The 18,433-nt window shown below is 36.9% G+C and overlaps 1 protein-coding gene across 1 annotated transcript; it reads left to right on the top strand.

The window, feature by feature from the left end:
* The first annotated feature begins 12,575 nt into the window (after nt 1–12,575).
* LOC131162352 (RING-H2 finger protein ATL11-like) lies at nt 12,576–14,487 on the top strand. Its single transcript, XM_058118727.1, has one exon. The coding sequence runs from the start codon at nt 13,125–13,127 to the stop codon at nt 14,343–14,345; it is 1,221 nt and encodes a 406-aa protein (XP_057974710.1). The 5' UTR covers nt 12,576–13,124; the 3' UTR covers nt 14,346–14,487.
* Nucleotides 14,488–18,433: the final 3,946 nt, after the last annotated feature.

Below are 18,433 nucleotides of genomic sequence, written 5' to 3'. Positions count from 1 at the left end.
GCAAAGTTTAGGTGGAAAATCATATGCTTTTGTTATTGTCAATGACTATTCTAGGTTCACATGGGTACTATTTCTATCACATAAAAATGAATCATTTGAATAGTTTACTAAGTTATGCAGGAGAATTCAAAATGAAAAAGGCTATAAGATAACTCACATAAGAAGTGATAGAGGCACTGAATTTAAAAATGGTGGCATAGAAAATTATTGTGACCTAGAGGGCATATCACACAACTTTTATGCACCTAGGACCCTTCAACAAAATGGTGTGGTAGAAAGAAAAAATAGGTTATTGCAGGAAATGGGTAAGACTATGCTGAATGAACATAAATTACCTAAATATTTCTGCGCTAAGGCTATAAATACTGCATGTTATGTCATGAATGTGGTGTTAATTAGACCTTCACTTAATAAAACCCCATACGAATTGTGGAACAACCATAGACCTAATATTTCCTATTTTCATGTTTTTGGTTGTAAATGCTTTGTGCTTAAGGATAATGAGCATCTAGGGAAGTTTGATTTTAAATCTGATAAAGGCATTTTCCTAGGTTATTCTCTTAAGCATATAGAGTTTTCAATAAAATAACTTTAATTGTTATTGAATCCATTCATGTTGTATTTGATGAATTTAATCACTTTTCTAAGAAATATGATGAAGATGATATTGATATTAGAAAATGCTTAGACAAGCTATCTATTGAGAACAATGTGAATGAAAATTCAGAAATAAATGATAAATCATCTGAAGATAATCAAAATGAGAATGAAGTTCAGGAGTTGCCTAGGGATTGGAAATTTATTAGGAACCATCTTATAGGTCAAATCAAAGGTGAACCTTCCCGTGGTGTAGCCACAAGATCTTCCTTGAGAAACCTAGTGGGTCACTCTGCTTTCTTGTCACAAAAAGAACCTAAAAATATTAAAGAAGTCATAGAGGATGAGTCTTGGGTGATGTCTATGTAAGAAGAACTCAATCAATTTGAAAGAAACAAGGTGTCGACCCTAGTTCCCAGGCCTAATGATTATACAGTTATTGGAACCAAATGGGTGTATAGAAATAAGAAGGTTGAAAATGGGATAGTAACTAGGAATAAGGCTAGACTAGTTGCCTAGGGTTATAATCGGGAAGAGGGGATAGATTTTGATGAAACCTATGCTCCTATTGATAGAATGGAAGTCATTCATATGCTACTTGCATATGCTGCTTTTAAGAACTTTAAATTATATCAAATGAATGTTAAAAGCACATTTCTTAATGGCTACATTAATGAAGAAGTGTATGTAGAACAACCACCCGATTTTGAAAATCATAAATGTCCAGATCATGTATACCAGTTGTCCAAAGCCTTGTATGGATTAAAACAAGCTCTTAAAGCTTGGTATGAGAGGCTTAATGGTTTTTTACTAGAAAATGTGTTTACTTGTGGAAAAATTGACACTACACTTTTCATCAAATCCAAAAATGATGATATGCTTATTGTTCAAATTTATGTTGATGATATCATTTTTGGAGCCACTAATGATGAGTTGTGTAATGAGTTTGCCAAATGCAAGTAAATTTGAAATGAGCATAATGGGTGAACTTAGTTTCTTCTTAGGGCTGCAAATTAAACAAGCTAAATATAGGACTTTCATTTTCCAGTTTAAATACATTAGGGACTTGCTAAAGAAATTTAATATGGAAGATAGTAAAATTCTTGGTACTCCTATGAGTTCTTCCATCAAATTTGATAAAGATGAGCAAGGAACCTTGTTGTTGTGAAATTATATCGTGGCATAATTGAGAGTCTTCTATATCTTACAGCTAGTAAGCTTGATATTATGTTTAGTGTATACATGTGTGCTAGATTTTAGGCCGCTCCTAAGGAATCTCATCTACTAGCAATAAAATGAATCCTTAGGATCTAGTTGGAACCATAGAGTTAGGATTATGGTATCCTAAGCATATGACTTTTAAGTTTGTAAGTTATACCGATGCTGACTTTGCCGATAGTAAGGTTGATAGGAAAAGCACTAGTGGCACTTGTCACTATTTAAGACAATCTCTTGTTTCTTGGTTCTCTAAGAAATAGAACTCATTTGCCTTATCCACATCTAAAGTAGAATATATTGTGGCTATAAGTTGTTGTGTTCAAACTCTATTTATGAAACAACAACTTGTGGACTTTGGATTGCACTACGATATAGTACCGATTAAATGTGATAATTCTAGTGCAATCAATATCTCAAAGAATCCTATCTCACATTCACGAACTAAACATATTAAGCTTAGACATCATTTCCTTTTTGATCATGTGTAAAAATGGGATGTGACACTTGAGTTTGTGTGCAAGAATGAGCAGTGGGCAAATATTTTCACTAAACCACTCCCAGAAGATAGGTTCATACAAACTAGGCATGAGCTAGGTCTAATGCAAAGTAGGGATGCCTTCTAGATATTTGATAGATTGCAAGAACGTAGGGGGAGCTTTCTAACAATCTTAAGTCTAACAATTAATATAACAATTGGTGTCACTTTTAATCTTTCATTGGTTTAGACTTTTTGAATTTGGTTGTGTTTTGAAATGCATAATCTTCATATCTATTGCATGATGATGATTGTATTTATATTTTATGTCTTGATCATACTGAACTGTTTGGGTTAAGTAGTTTTGGATAAACTGTTAATTTTAAAACTCAAAATAGGTCATTTTTATACATGTATTTTTTGGAAAATGTTCTATTTTCAAACAGCATGCTGTTGAAATTTTTATAAATTTCCCAAATCTATCTTGTATATTAATGCATCATACCCAAAGCCTATGACTACATGTTTTATATATTTTATAGCCCTTTTTTCTGTTGCCATAAGGGGGGGAAAAGGAAAATTTTGGGCACTTGAAAAATGTTTGATGTTTGTATTGACAAATCTTTACCATTATGCATATTGCCAGGGGGGGCCTTTCAAGGCTATACCCACTTTTTGCATGGTGTATTTGTCATCATCAAAAAGGGGGAGAATGTTGACCTCATAAGTCATACCCGGTTTTGATAATGACTAATACTCAAGTATTTGATGGCTATCTAGTTCGTGTGTAGATTTATATTAGTAGATACATTGATGACATATGAAGTAAAGCCTAAAGACGCTATACATATAGGTTTGTTGTAAGCTCATAGACCTTAGAAAAGACCTTAGGTCCCCACACAAATGCCCAAAATAGTCCCTATAAACACTTATAATATCAGGGGAATAAATTGAAGTGTAAATGGACTTAATAAGAAAAAATGTGAGAGGTCAGGTGACCGAACCCATTGTGTTCAAAACACATCGGGTGCCCAAACCATGGATCAGTCAACAAGTACTTGACCCGAGTTTGGCAAACAAACTGAAATGAACACATTGTCCATGGGCGACCGAGCCGCTAAGGTGACCCATTCTCACCAACTCAGCCAACCGAACTTTACGTTCAAAATGGCCTCCAACGACCGAACACTTGAGTTCAGTTAACCAAATGATAAACCAGGCGACTAAAATGTGGACATAATGAAATCGCCTTAGTTCAGCATACCGAGCCTTGATTTAGGCACCCGAACATTCAAATGTTACTTTTTTAACTGATTTTGTTCAGGCGACTGAACCGTGTTCAGCCACCCAAAAAATCTTAGGTTGTTTATTTTTTTATCGGGGTTAAAATTAGTTAAACAAAGTTATTTTTTCTAAATGGCTTTTAAACAAATCTAATAATGCCTTATGAGTCCTCAACAATCAAAATTTGGGCTACCTCTATATATAGGGTCTCATTTGTGCAAATTAGCAAGAGATTAGTGAAATCATTAGCAAAAATCCTCTCAAATCCAAAAATCTTATTTTTCCCAATCTTTTTCAAATCCTCTCATATACTCATTCCTTTGATTAATCCTAGCATTGTGAGAGTTCTTATTGTGCTTTTGTTTTAATATAGATTGCTTAATACTCTCATTAGATTAGTTGTTTATTATTTGATTTTTGAGAGTTAAGAAAAAGTGTTTCCCACATATTTAACTTGATAAATCTTGTGTTTAGGAAAACTCATTAGCTTGAGGATCTTTGCATTATTATTGCAAGATTCCGATAGCTATATATTTTGTGTGCAAATTATTTTACAAGCTATAACTTTTTCAAACAACTCTTGTGCTTATTTTATTGAGGAAAATATTTTGAGTTGGTTTGAATGTTTTATTAGCATCTTTGAAACCCTAATCTATTATTGAGATTGTTTATACTTTGTTTCAAAGAAATAGCTTGTTAGAACACTCTTTAGCATATTTGTGATTATACTTTACTGAGTGTTTGCTTGCACAAAATCACATCACTGAGCTTACAATTTCCTATACAATTGATGTGTGGTTGATTAATTATATATGGTACATATCTACTTGACTGAGAAGCATAATCACTGTACCCAGTTTATTGTTGAGAAATACTGTTGTATTCCAATCGTGGCCTAAGGGGGCGGTAATCCAGCCCGATAAGGATTGCATGTAAAGGTTAAGATCAGCCCTGTGCTAATTGACCTGGTTGTTTAGGTGCTGCTCCACCCCTTAAGTGAGCTTATAGTGTAATCTTGTGCTTGTTAACCAAAGCGGGGACGTAGGCAGTTTGCCGAACCTCAATAACATTTTTGGTGTCATCTCCATTTGCTGTTTATTGTGCATACTTAGTTAAATCAATTGTGCAATTTAATTTCTGCTGATTATTTATATTGATTTATTTTATATATACTAGATTGACCTTTGGCCTATGTAATACTGTTGTTAGTGGATTGATCTAGGGAACAAAATTTTAAAATACCAATTCACCTCCCCCCCCCCTTTTGGGATTACAATAAAGCTAATAAAGACCTATGCATATGCTGTTTAAATTGAAAGCCATTATGAAGTCGTGCCTCTCACGTATTAAGATTCATAATAAAAGAGGCAAGATAGGCTTCACACATAGAAAAGATATCCATTGTGAATCTTTGGTTTGATAAGCCTAAAATAAAAATGCCAACTTTATGTCCTTGAATAACCTTAAGTCACTTGGCCAAGAAACTTAAAGTGCATGATGGCATAAAATGAGTAGAGTACATAATTGATGGGGAGCATTTATCGTTCATGTCTATATAAATTTGAATGCTCTCATTTTCTTATATCATTTATGCCTTTAGGCCTATATGTGTATAGCATTGCAGCACACTATCCATGATTTGATTAATGGCTAAAATTTCTTTGATGGATTGTTTATATATTTTCCTAGCACGAACTACTATTGAGCTATATTGAATATCTTAAGTTGATTATACTACTGTTTGCATGCTTGTACTGAAAGCCTCCTACATAGCGGATGTAGTGATGTGTATTGCATGCTAGTAATGGATTTAGGTTTTCGTGTGCCTTAAACTGAACTATAAATTGCTTGCTTGAACCTATTAGGTACAAGTTTTATGGGAAAATGTTTAATTTACAAACGATATGCTGCCAAAATTTCACCAGAATATTTCTATAAGTAAAACCTTGTACATAGATGATTACAATAAAATGAAAGTTAAAATATTTTTGAAAGGATGAGTGAAAATAAATTAATTAATTAAATTTCATCCTAACATAATCATCAGGTAGTTAGAGGAGCTCAATACCATCCCCAAAGAAAGATCATAAACAACTCACATGCATCACTTTCATTTATTGAATATCAAAGCTCTTCTGAAATCCTTGAACATTATATCATGTGCTTGAAACTTTATGATTTGATATGGAATGTTCTTGGGTCATGAACTCTATTACATGTCTTAATATATATTTTTTGATGCATCTATGGTCTATAGGGACAACTATATTGATAAGGATAAATATAGTTGATCAATAATCAGTATGGTTGGTTTAAAAGTTTCAAAATGATGACTTATACTACTAGGCATAATCTGGTATAAGCAGTTTATTGCATCTAAGCTAGGATTCCAAACGATAGGGGGAGCATATAAAATTAAATATTCATCTTGTTATGCTCTCAAATACTTTTAGCTTAGATCTGTTTTGAGTCAAGTGTGCTTGTGCTTAAAGAAAATGATTATATTGAAAATCTTAAGTTGAATCGTGTTGATTTGCCACAATCATTTGATTTGCCATATAATCTTGTATGTGCTTGTCAAATTTTAGGTTCATTATGGTTGTATATTTTAATGGTGATGAGATGTTTTATGCTTAAATATTCACCAGAAAATTTATGTTTACATATGCTTTAAATTAAAGTTTCTTTTTCAACAAGCAACCCCCAGTATTTTTTTAAACATATCAAAGGGGAATATATATTTATTTACATATAATTTTTGGCAAAAACTAATTTCAAAACTATATCTTTTTTCTCTTGCCTTATTATTATTATATACATATATTTTTTAATTGCATAACCAGTTCGTTAACTTCACATGAAAATGCATGCGAACTAGTTATACTGTGTGTGCACTCAAACCTTCTATTTGCTATCATATGTCGTGTGCTTCAAACTCAAATCTTTCTTATATGTATCAATTGCAATGGTTTGTGCATATTTATGGTCTAATTCTGTTTTTATGTCATTTAAATCATTTAAACGACCAGTTATAATGTTTGTGTGCTTAATTTCTATACTCCATGATTTGTAAGATTGTTTGTGTTACTCATTTTTCCTTGCATGATTATTATACTCTTGGATGTTGAAAGATTATACTTATGTTTATTGATTATACCGGATTTCTTGAGTTAGTTATTTTGGATATTTGTAAATTTGAACTCAATCAAGTCATTTCTATACGGACATATTTTTGTGGGAATGCTCCAATTTTAAACGGCATGCTGCTGAATTTTTTTAAAATTTTCTCAAACCATATATTGTATATGAATGATATTTTTCTTATTTTTTGCCTATATACTTAAATGTTTATCTAGACCCTTTTTTCTATTACTAAAAGAGAGAGAAGTAAACAAATATTTTTCATCATCAAAAGGGGGGAGATTGTTGACCCTATGGGTCATACCCTGATTTGATCATGACAAATACTCAGGTATTTAATGTCTATCGAGTTTATGTGCAGGTTTATCTTGGAAATATCATATGATGGCACTCGGAGACCCAAAGGAAAATGAAGACCCGAAATGTTTTTTTAATTGTTGTAATCTATATTTCATTTTGCCAAGTCTGTAATAATAATTATCCAAGATTTGTAATAATATGCATGTCATGTGTAAAGACCTAAATTTTTTAATGGAATTTAAATAATAAAGAGAGAGGGAAATAGAAACAGAAACGGAAGGAGGCCGTAGACTTCGTCGACGAACACAGGGCTTTGTCGATGAGAAAATACCGAGAAGGGTTCTGAGGCAGCCTGAATTTCGTTAACGAATACAGGGTCTCGTCAACGAAATTTAGGAAGAACTCGTTGACGAAGATCGGGCTCGTCGACGAGTTCCTCCACCTATAAATATGAAAAATCTGATTTTAAATTCACTTTTAAGTTTCCTCTCTCTCCTCTTTGGCCCTCTCACTCTCTCTCTTAGATTTTGGGCTAGTTTTACACCGGATCGAAGATCTGAGGCTACCACGACACTCCTGGCGAAGTTCCCTGCAAGTTTGCCAGAGCGGATCATCGGGAAAACGAAATTGGAAATCATCCCAAAGTTGAGGTAAAGCTTTTTAAGCCAAATTAGACTTTATAGTAGTTATAGGAATTGATGTACGCATGAAAATACTGATGTTTAGTATTGGGGATTTTGAGTTTCAGGGTATTGAGTAGGAAATCCTACGGGGGGTCAGGCTAGGAAATTTGAGGGGCTTTCTCAGTAGCCAGGTAAGGGAATAAACTAAAGCAGATATTTTCCATGCAAGTTATTATTATTTATGAGCACATCTATTTTCAGAAAAGCCAATGTTATAATTGTTTATCATATATGAAACGTATGTTTGGAAAATACTGCCATTATGAGAAAAGTGTATATGTATGTATGAGATGCCAGAAAAATCATGATTTTAGTATGACTTTTAACAGAGCATGTGTGGCCTGAATATTATTTTACGTGAAATGAGATAAGATAGGAATGCTTTTACGAGTAAAACACATTTTCAGGTATTATGAAACGATGAGTTATATTGTGATGGTTTTGCCAATCGTATGATGAACGATGTATTTTCAGAATGTATATACCTGAAACAATTTTGGCGCGAGGCCGTATTTTATGTTATCGGCATGAGGCCATATTTTATTTTATCGGCACGAAGCTGTATTTATGTTATTGGCGTGAGGCCATATTTACTATGATTTTGGCACGAGGCCATTTGTATGATTTCAGCACGAGGCCATATCTATGTTTCCGGCATGAGGCCGTAATGATGTTATGTACGATCATGTATTATATATTATCACAACCAGGATGTTAGTTTAGTTTAGACCAGGAGCTCGGTACCGTAGCTATGGTTTGATTTTGGCATGAGGCCTTATTAGTGCTACCGTCCCACGAGGGGATGAGTAATGGATAGTCGATGAGACTTTCAGTAGAGTGTAGACGTCCACCTAGCAGTCTGGACCAGGGTGCGGTGGGCACATCGTACTTACAGACATATTTGATTCGATAGTGGTTGGCCAGCTATTGTCGGGTCCCGCCTTCGGACTGCACAACCTATCATGGGAGGTAATAAATGACATTAGCTAGCTATTCATCCTGGGTTGATTTTCAGTATTACAAGTTATTACAGATGTTTATGTATGTATGTTATGATTTATTAACGAATATGAAAGTACATGATTTTCCAATATGATATTATGATTATTTCTAGAGTTATGAAATATATTATACATGTATAAGCACTCTAAATATTCATGTTGTCACACAGCTGTATTTAGTTTATTTTCCCTTACTGAGAAGTGTCACACCCCCAACATTATTAAATTTTTCAGGAAACCCAGAGAGACCGACGGGTCAGGGCCGCCGTTGAGTGATTAGTGCTTCCCTACTAGAAGGGTAAGCCCTGAGCTAGGACTAGGAGATTTTTGTTGCATAGTCCTAGTGTTATTTTGAATTTTTGGAGATTGTACATATGAACAGTATATTGACGTTAACAGAAAGTTCTGGTATTATGTTTTATGGATGGATGTATGGATTTTTATGTTTACTGCTGCTAGGTTTTCCGCTGTGTATGACAATAGTCCTCGTTACCCACAAGTTCGGGTTGACTATTTATTTATTATGTTGTATTTTATTGAGGGAAGTTACATCATGCATATAGGAATATAAGCTCAAGACCTTAGAATGACCTTAAAGATCACCCTTTGGTCGACCGACGCTGGATTTTTTTGGTAGTCCTCAAAATACCTTAGAATGGCCCTCAGGTCCCTACACTTAAATGCACATGAATATAGGACCTTAGCCCAAAATCCATGAGGTTTCGGGCGACCGAACTTGGCAAGTATATTTGCCTCAGTTGACTGAACCATGGAAAAGTTAGAAAGTTGACTTAGGCTTCGGGCAATAGAACCAAAATGACCGTAATGTCCACAGGCGACCAAACCACCATTCTGACTTTTCCTAACAACTCGGCAGCCTAAACTCCCACGCTCAAATATGCCTCGGGCTACGAACATGCAAGTTTGGCATACCGAACTTGAGACTGGGCGATTGAATCGTGGACTTTTGAAAATCATCTTGGTTCAGCAAATCGACCCCTTCCTCAGGCACCCGAACATTCAAAAATCACTTTTCTTCATGTGTTTGTTCGAGCGACCGAACCACAGGTCAGGCGTCCGAAACTTTCGGGTTGTTTTATTTTTACTGCAGTTAAGAACGGTTAAACATGATTAATTTTCGTAAACATTTTTAAAACAAATTTAAAAATTACCCCTATGTCCCCAACGGTCAAAATTTTGGGCATCTCTATATATATGTCCTCATTTTCCCTAATTAGAAGGTGACTAGCAAATAGGATTAACCAAAAATCTTCTCAAACTTTTTATACTCCCATTTGCCCATACTACACATTTTGAAGCCAAATTTCTTATACTCTCTCATACAAATCATTCCTTTGATAAACTAATCTTTGTGAGAGTTATTTGAGTGGTTATTCATTGTTCTATATTGCTAGGATACTCTCATTATATTCATTGTATTTGTTTTTCAGATTGAGAATTGAGCATAAGATTTATCCCTTGATTTTATTTGATAAATCAATGTATGGGAAAATCTAGTGGCTAGTGAGTCTTTGCATTATCATTGCAAGACTCATTGAGTTTGTGATTTTTAAGTGTGTAAAATCTTTTTCACAAACTCATTTTCTCTTGTTCTTGAATATTGAGAAAATATTTTTAGTGATATTTTGATTACCTTGGTGAAAATCTTTGAAACCTAAATCGTTATTGAAATTTGCATCTATTTGGTTCAAAGATGATCTTGTTGATACACTCTTTACGCTTTATTGAATGTAGACATTACTTTAAGTGTTAGCACACAAATTGAACTGAGCTTATAGTTCTTATTTGTTTGAGGTGCATTGATTATACTATGATGTATTGTAGTACATATCTGCTTGTGTAAGAAGCATATTTTTGTATACGCAAATTTTTATATATGTTGTATTCCAGGCGTGGACCTGAAGAGGGAGACTAGCCCTGTTGAATAGTCCTAAATTGACTTAGACCCGATTAAGAAAGGTAGGTGCACCATCCTGGTAAGGTGCGGCTGTAGGTTGAGGTCAACCCCATTAATTGATTTGGTTGTAAATTGTGTAGCTCCATCCGTTAAATGAGCATTAATGGAATCCTTAGGCTTGCAAGCTAGAGGCGAGGGACATACGCAATATTGGCTGAACCTCGATAACATATCGTGTGTATATTTTATTTTTTCGTAATTTATTTATCACACGTGTATGTTATATTGTGAGTGTTGCGCATTATTTAATTTTCAAACGTTTTATTTATCTACGCATTTGGAACTGTATAGAAAGGCTCTAAGTTGTGGATACACTGTCACTATTTAGTTTAACCTAAGAAAAAAGTTTAAAATTCCAATTCACCCCCCTTTTTGGGAATATACCAAATTCAACAGTCCTTCACTCTCCTCTGCCATTAACCAAAGTTTTCGGTTCCATCAAATTTGACAATGTCAAATCTTGCAGAAGACGATCCTGATGCCATAACAACAATCTCGCTCTGATACGAATTTGTTGTGATATGGATCGAATAATGAAGTTGCACAACGGAATAAACAACAATAAGTAAATAACACATAATCAGAACAGGAACAACACAAAAATTTACGTGGTTCGGCAAAATCTACATCCGCGGAAGCAATGACACACTAATTTCAGTATTGAAATCACAATGTACACAATACACTTCTCAAAATGATTACACTCACTTCAATATATGCCCAGAATAACATTTATAAAAGTTCCTCGGAGGTTTCCCTCCGTTTACCCAATCATCAAATGTTCAAAAATTCAAAATTCAGAAAAACTGCTCGCAGCCCAAGCGCCATTCGTCAACGAGTACAGAACTTCGTCAACGATCCACAAAAGACAATTCATCGACAAGAACAGGCTTTTGTCGACGAGTACAGATCTTTGAAATTTTCCAGCTCTCGGTATTTTCTTGTCGACGATTTCAGAACCTTCATCGATGACTCATTGTTGTCCATTCGTTGACGAACACAAAGTTTTCGTCGACGAGCTCTGCTGTGCTAGCCCTTCATGTTTTTCTCCCTTCCTTCTTTACTTACAAAAACAAAGTGTAAGAGTCACAAACAACATTATAGAGAAGGAAATTGGTACGAATTTATGTGTATATATTGAAGGACATTGTTCAATTCTTTAATATATATATATATATATATATATATATATATATATATACACTTATATTGTATTTGGAAATATTAATTTTGGACCTTGATTTTGGATTTGGATGGATTTGAATAAATTTTAATATAATTTTACATTATATGTTATCCAAATTTAAAGTCTCTTCAAACATAAAGTTACATTCTGAATAATTCTTTGTATAAACATACGTAAATGTGAATAATTGAAAATATTATTCAAAACATTATTGTCAAGGATTAATCATTTCCATAATTCAAAACATTGAGCTTATAGGTATTTAGTTCAAAGCCTAAAAATGTCATGATAAATGGAAATAAAAAATATAAAAGAAAAAAAATTCTCATTGATTACCTTGCTAGTCTAGGACTTTTGGTGTGTCTTCCACAAAACTCGTCAATAATAATAATAATAATAAAACGAAAACAAACAGCCCGTAAACGCATGACACATGGGAAATTCTGCTCTCGAGAATTTTAACGGAGGACTTGGTCAGTCTTTCCCCATGGCTATACATGGAATTTGACACAAATGACCCAAGTCTAGTCCAGACGACGTCACTTCTCCCATCATCTCAGAAGTTCCAAGTCCACTCCTATCCTCTTCCCATTTCAAAACTCCACGCTTCTTTCCTGCCCAGACTTCTACCCTCTTAAGCATTCTGAAATTTTATTTTATTTATTTAATGGTGTGATGGGGAATTACGAAAATGAAGGCCAGCAAAGGTCCAGATGCCCTGGCTGCCCAGGGCTTATATATACATTTTTTTTTTGGAAAATTTAAACCTTCTAGAAATGTATTGATTCTGCTCTTAAATATTGAAAATTTTATTTTTTATTTTTGAAAAAAAGAGGGTCTTCGCTGATGCACTTGCAGCTGGGACAGGCAGTCGGATGAACGTCTCTAGCCACGTGGAAGCCGATTAAAGGCTCACAGAAGTAGAACGAAAAACTATGTGCTTAATTTGATCTTAGGGTTCTTCCTCGTGTACCTCTCCTCAATTGGACTCAGTCAGTCAAAGCCCAACTGCCTCCCTCTTCGGGCCCACTCCATTACCCTATTTCTGCTTTCCACGCCCATTCCTTCGCTCCCTCTATCATTCCCTTCCTCTCTCTGTCACACGCAGTACGACCTGGCGCTTTATATTTCTGGAGCTGTCGTTTTGGACCCTCACTGCTTCGCGGGCTCCCACAAGCTTTTTCAAATTGCTTAAATCAAAAGGGTAAAGGAACTCGGCTGGTGGCATGAGCAGTGGATCATTTCCTAGTCACTACATACTATGACAGAGGCAAATACCAATTACCGCCGTCCGATTTACGGATTCTTTTGGCTCCGGCATGGCGTCCTCGTCAGATTCCTCCTTCTCCTGCAGGCTTTGCCGTGCTCCATCGCACAGCTCGGGGCGGAGCCTCCGCCACCCGACCCAAACCCGAAATTCAGCGCGTCGATGGGCATCATCCTGGTGGCCCTGGTCACCGCCATTTTCTTCTTGGGCTTCTTCTCCGTCTACGTCCGCCGATGCTCCGAACGCCACATTGGCAGAGGGCTCAGCCCCGCCGCCCTCGCCGCCGCTCTCGGCACCTCCGGGCGGCGCTCTCGCCGGATCGGTCTCGACCCGGACGTCATCGACTCGTTCCCGATCTTCGAGTTCTCCACGGTGAAGGGGCTCAACTTAGGGAAAGGTACGCTAGAGTGCGCCGTCTGCCTGACCGAGTTCGGCGACGACGAAATGCTGCGTTTGCTCCCCAAGTGCGACCACGTGTTTCACCCCGACTGCATCGACGCCTGGTTGGCCTCCCACACTACCTGCCCCGTCTGCCGAGCCAGCCTCCTCCCCCAACCCTGCGACGCCGCCTCCGTCTCGGTACCGATTCCTGACTCGGACGTTAACTCGGAAGTTATAGCTGACACGCGCGAAGCACCGACGGAAGCACTCATCCGTCCTGACGACGTCACAGGCGGCGATGTACGCCCTCCGGCGGTCCTACGGCGCAGTGAATCGATCAATCTGAAACCTCCGTCTAGGTCGTGGTCAACGAGGGCGCCAATCGCCAGGACATTTCGGCGGTCACATTCGACCGGTCACGCGCCGGTACGAAGCGGAGATAACTCTGAGAGATTCACGCTACGTTTGTCCGAGGAGGTGCGGAACCAATTAATAAACTCGACTCCAAACCGGACCAAAGCCGGCGTGGTTTTTCCTAGGGCGAGGAGTTCGAGGAAGGGTTACAGAAGCAGCAGCGTCGGGAGCGGTCCGGGTAAAAGCTATTTTCAGTACGAGCGGTTCGACCGAGATACGAAATCAGACCGGTTACCGTTATCAGCGACGCCGCCTTTTTATCCGAGAGCCGGTTCAGCTCGATCCCTGAAGATAGTGACCGGCGAAGAACCAGTAATCCCGTCGAAGCGATTATTTCGTTCGCTTTCCGTCAAGTCACCGTTCGATCGCCGGTTTATTCCTTTGGTTCGGGACAAGTCCATACAGACTCCAACGGGATAGCATTCAGGCTGAGGCGGCGTAGGTAGGGTGTCATTATTTGACTGGTAGAGAAAATGTGTACATACTTTTTGATTTTTTCTCTATCACTATTTTGGTAATTAGTCATGGGATTAAAGTCAATTATGGCACTTTCTGTGTGTAATATTGTTTGCCTCCGCTTGTAATAAATTTTCTTCAAATTGAAGGTTTGAAAAAATCGATTGATTAAAAAATTTGCTCTTATCAATTACAATATTTAAATTTTGAGATGACAAAAAAAAAAAAAGTAAAATGCTCTTGTTACAAAGTTTTCACGCATGCAAAAGTGAATCACAATAGATTTATAGTACGCAATCTTATCTTATATTTAATTGTTTTTAATTATACATCAAAAATAAGTTTAAGTTATATCAATATCACTTATTAAGAATAAAGTAATAATTTTCTTTTTATGTATTTTTTTAATTTTATCATTCTTTTTTAAATGACAATTTTTAATTTTAAATAAAATTATTAATTAATAGTGGAAACACATGCGGGCCTAAGAGTGTGCCATCTCTCACAAGAGGGAAGGAGGGCTATAGAGTGTGAATAATAAGGATTTTTGGGCAAAATTATTATTATATTTGTGTGTGGCTTTTATACTTAGTAGGATCACAAACAAAGAAAAAAAAACATGTGATAGAAGTCTTCTTGTGCTGGCAGCAGAAGACTCGTTGATGAGTGTCATGTACTCGTCGACGAGTAGAAACCGAGAGGTAAAAAATTTCAGAGTTCAAAAACTCATTGACAAGTGGCCTTCTCTATATTGTCGACGAATGCCTTCTGCTCATCGACGAGTGCTATCGAGGCTGCAAGGAAAAGTTCAAATTTTAAATGTAAACATTGTGACGGTTGAGGATTCGGAGGGAAGTCTCTGATGACTTGTTATATATGTTCTTCTGGGCATATTTTGACAACTAAGAGAGTGAGAGCGGGTGAGAGGAGAGAAGATCAATGTGTGTGTAATCTTTGATCTTCAAAGTGAAATCTCTTGCCGATTCCTCTCGTGGATATATGCTTTATCGAACCACGTAATTCCTGGTGTCGTTGTCTTTATTATTACTTTCTTTATATTGTTGTGGTTGTGGATACATTCTAAATTCACCATTTACATTGTATGCAAGTGTATGATTGATTCTTTTATAACAATATCGTTATTCCGCTGTACATTGTTGGAAGAGACCATATTTTAACGACAATTGGTATCAGAGCGTGTTGTATGTCCTCTGAATTGAAGGATCTCTTAGTGCAACAAGGTTTGGTGAGAGGTTTATACAAAATTCAAACGGATAGCATGAATGCTATGACTTGGAATGAATTAGGAGCAATCATTCGTTTGTTTAGCTAAGGACATGTTGTATCACGTCATGGATGAGAATTCTCCAGCATTAGTTTGGTGAAAATGAGAATGCCGATATATGTCTAAAGGTTCATCAAAATCTACAAGTGTAGTGGAGAAAGATTCAAAATGTAGTGATAAAGTATGTTATGTGTTTTTTCGGGTTTGGAGTGCCTTAAGGGTAATTCTTAGATCTTAGATACCAGATGCTTTTATCCTAGAAAATGGTTTGACATCTACAGGTCAGTTTATGCTGGTTGTATTTTGATGGAAAATGATATTTCATGCAAAATGTTTGTTATTGGAAATGTCAAAATCAAAATGTAGAATGGTGTTGTAAGAACCATATGTGATGTAAAGCATGAATCGGGTCTAAGGAAGAATGATATTTCATTGGGAACTTTAGACCGTAATGGATATTGTTACGAGTATGAATGTAGAGAAATGAAAGTGTGTGAAGGTAACTTGATAGTGATGAAAAGGGAAAAAGTAGCGAGAAATATCTATGCACTGCAGGGTGTTACGGTTGTAGGTGGAGTTGCAAATGTTGAATCTGAGTCAGGTAACCTGTGGCATATGCAGTTAAAGAATATGGGTAATTACATGTATTTAGATATTTGGGAACCAATGATGATAGCATCAAAGGATAGATATACGTATTTCATGGGATTATCTTGAACGGTCTTGGTGTACTTCATGCAGTGACTGAGGTGGAGAACTAGACCGGGAGAGAGATTCTCAAGTCAAACATTGGGGCTGAGTACGCTGGTTTCGTTCAAGAAGTTTTGTGAGCAGGGTAGGTTATATGCAGGGCTTGTAGGGTACTTCTTGGTGAAGTTAGTGAGTATAGCGCGTTTCTCATGTGACTGATCACCAAAGGTAATGCTAGATGGGAAAGTTGCAAGTGAATTATGGGTAGGATTTGCGGTAGACTACTTGGTTGTGAGTGAATGTCCACTGGTGCACTATTCTAGTGATGGAGGATCTAGGCTTGGTGTGATGTTCGGACAATACACTTTCTAGGGTATAAGAAATATGGGTGTAAGTTGGGTGATCCTATGGCAAACAAAGGGGTGATCGAGGACATGACTTTTGATGATAAAGTCATGGGGCAACGTACTTAGGTAAAGGAAGAGAAACAAATTGCAGAAAACTGCGATAGCAGCAATCATGTTATTCAGGTGGAGTTAGAGACTCAGGGAAGAAATGCAGGGAGTTATATCTCGGGTCAACAGTATCATGGTATGAATGGGTATGTGATGCAGTTGGAGCAACAAACTCGGGGCAAAGATGACATAGTTCATATTGTAGGGAATTTCAACTCAGGAGACTAGCAGAATCACGGTCGGTCCATGTGCACTATCAGACCACTACTCAGGTGAGTTAGTAAGGCTTCCAGTTTGGAAGAGGGTGATAGGATGCCATGGAGTGATGTATATGTTGTATGTGAATAACATGTTATTGGCTAGAAAGGCTTTAACTAAGGTTGATCAGTTGGAAACTCGGTTGAAAGGTTTTGACATAAATATGTTGGGTACGGCCAAGATGGGTCTTGGTTTGCTGATTCGCATGGACAAAACTATAGGGAGATTAGTATTATCTCAAGGTGGTTTTTTGGACAGGGCTACAGGAAAATTAAAGTTATCTTAGGGTGGCTTTATGGATGGAACTGTAAGGAGACTTTGTTTGCTATCTCAAGAGGGTTCTGGGGAAAATCTATATGAAATGTCTACTGCTCATTACCCAAAGACGAGCTGTGATATCCAGGATATGTCAAAGGTTCTCCAGGATTCAGGCAACGGAGTGGACCGTCAGTTGTTAGTTTTGTTGAAAACTATGCAAGGAGTTTTGGTGATATAAGACTTGCGACAGCTTTTGTGTTTACTGTTGTGGGAAGGTCTTATTGGAGGCCTAGGGTAAAGTCTTCAGGTGTTGTATCTACAACTGTATTGGGGTTGATGGTAGAAGGTGAAGCTGTCATCGACAAGTTCAAGCGGCATTGCTTGGACTTAATGCATGTCTCTAAGTGCTACAAGGGAGAAAAACCCAACAAAACGTTCTAAGTTCAAGGTGGAGCAATCAGTCATGTTTTCGGGTTCTCCTAAGGGGCGTATAATCGTCAAGGTGGAGATTGTTATATTTGTTATACTTAGTGGGATCACAAAAAAAGGAAGGAAAACATGTAATAGAAGTTTTCTTGTGCTGGCAGCTGAAGACTCGTCGACGAGCGCCCTGTGCTCGTCAACGAGAAGATACCAAGAGCCAGAAAATCTCAGAGTTCAAAGATTCGTTGACGAGTGACCATACTAGTGGACGAGTGACCTTTTCTATATCGTTAACGAGTGCCTTGTGCCCGTCAACGAATGTTGTCGGGGTTGCAAGGAAAAGTTCAAATTTTGAAGATACCGAGGGCTTGTTATATATGTTCTTCTAGGCATATTTTGACAAGTAAGAGAGTGAGAGAGGGTGAGAGAAGGAGAGAGGATCATTGTAGTGTGTAATCTTTGATCTTTATAGTGAAATCTCTTGTCGATTGTTCCGTGGATGTCGGCTTTGCTGAACCATGTAATTCCTGATGTCGTTGCCTTTATTATTGCTTTTTTTTTTTTTTTTATATTGCTGTGGTTGTGGATATATTCTGAATTCACCATTTATATTGTATGCAAGTGTATGATTGATCCTTTTACAAAAATATCATTATTCTGCTATGCATTGTTTTGGAAGAGGC

The sequence above is a fragment of the Malania oleifera genome, chromosome 8 (genome assembly GCF_029873635.1).
Source record: "Malania oleifera isolate guangnan ecotype guangnan chromosome 8, ASM2987363v1, whole genome shotgun sequence".
Classification (NCBI taxonomy): domain Eukaryota; kingdom Viridiplantae; phylum Streptophyta; class Magnoliopsida; order Santalales; family Ximeniaceae; genus Malania; species Malania oleifera.
The sequence above is the reverse complement of the archived record's forward strand: the minus strand, read 5'-3'. Positions and strand labels throughout refer to the sequence as shown.

Excerpts from the sequence above, each read along its gene's own strand:
- LOC131162352 (XM_058118727.1), top strand. The coding sequence starts at position 13,125 with ATGACAGAGGCAAATACCAATTACCGCCGTCCGATTTACGGATTCTTT.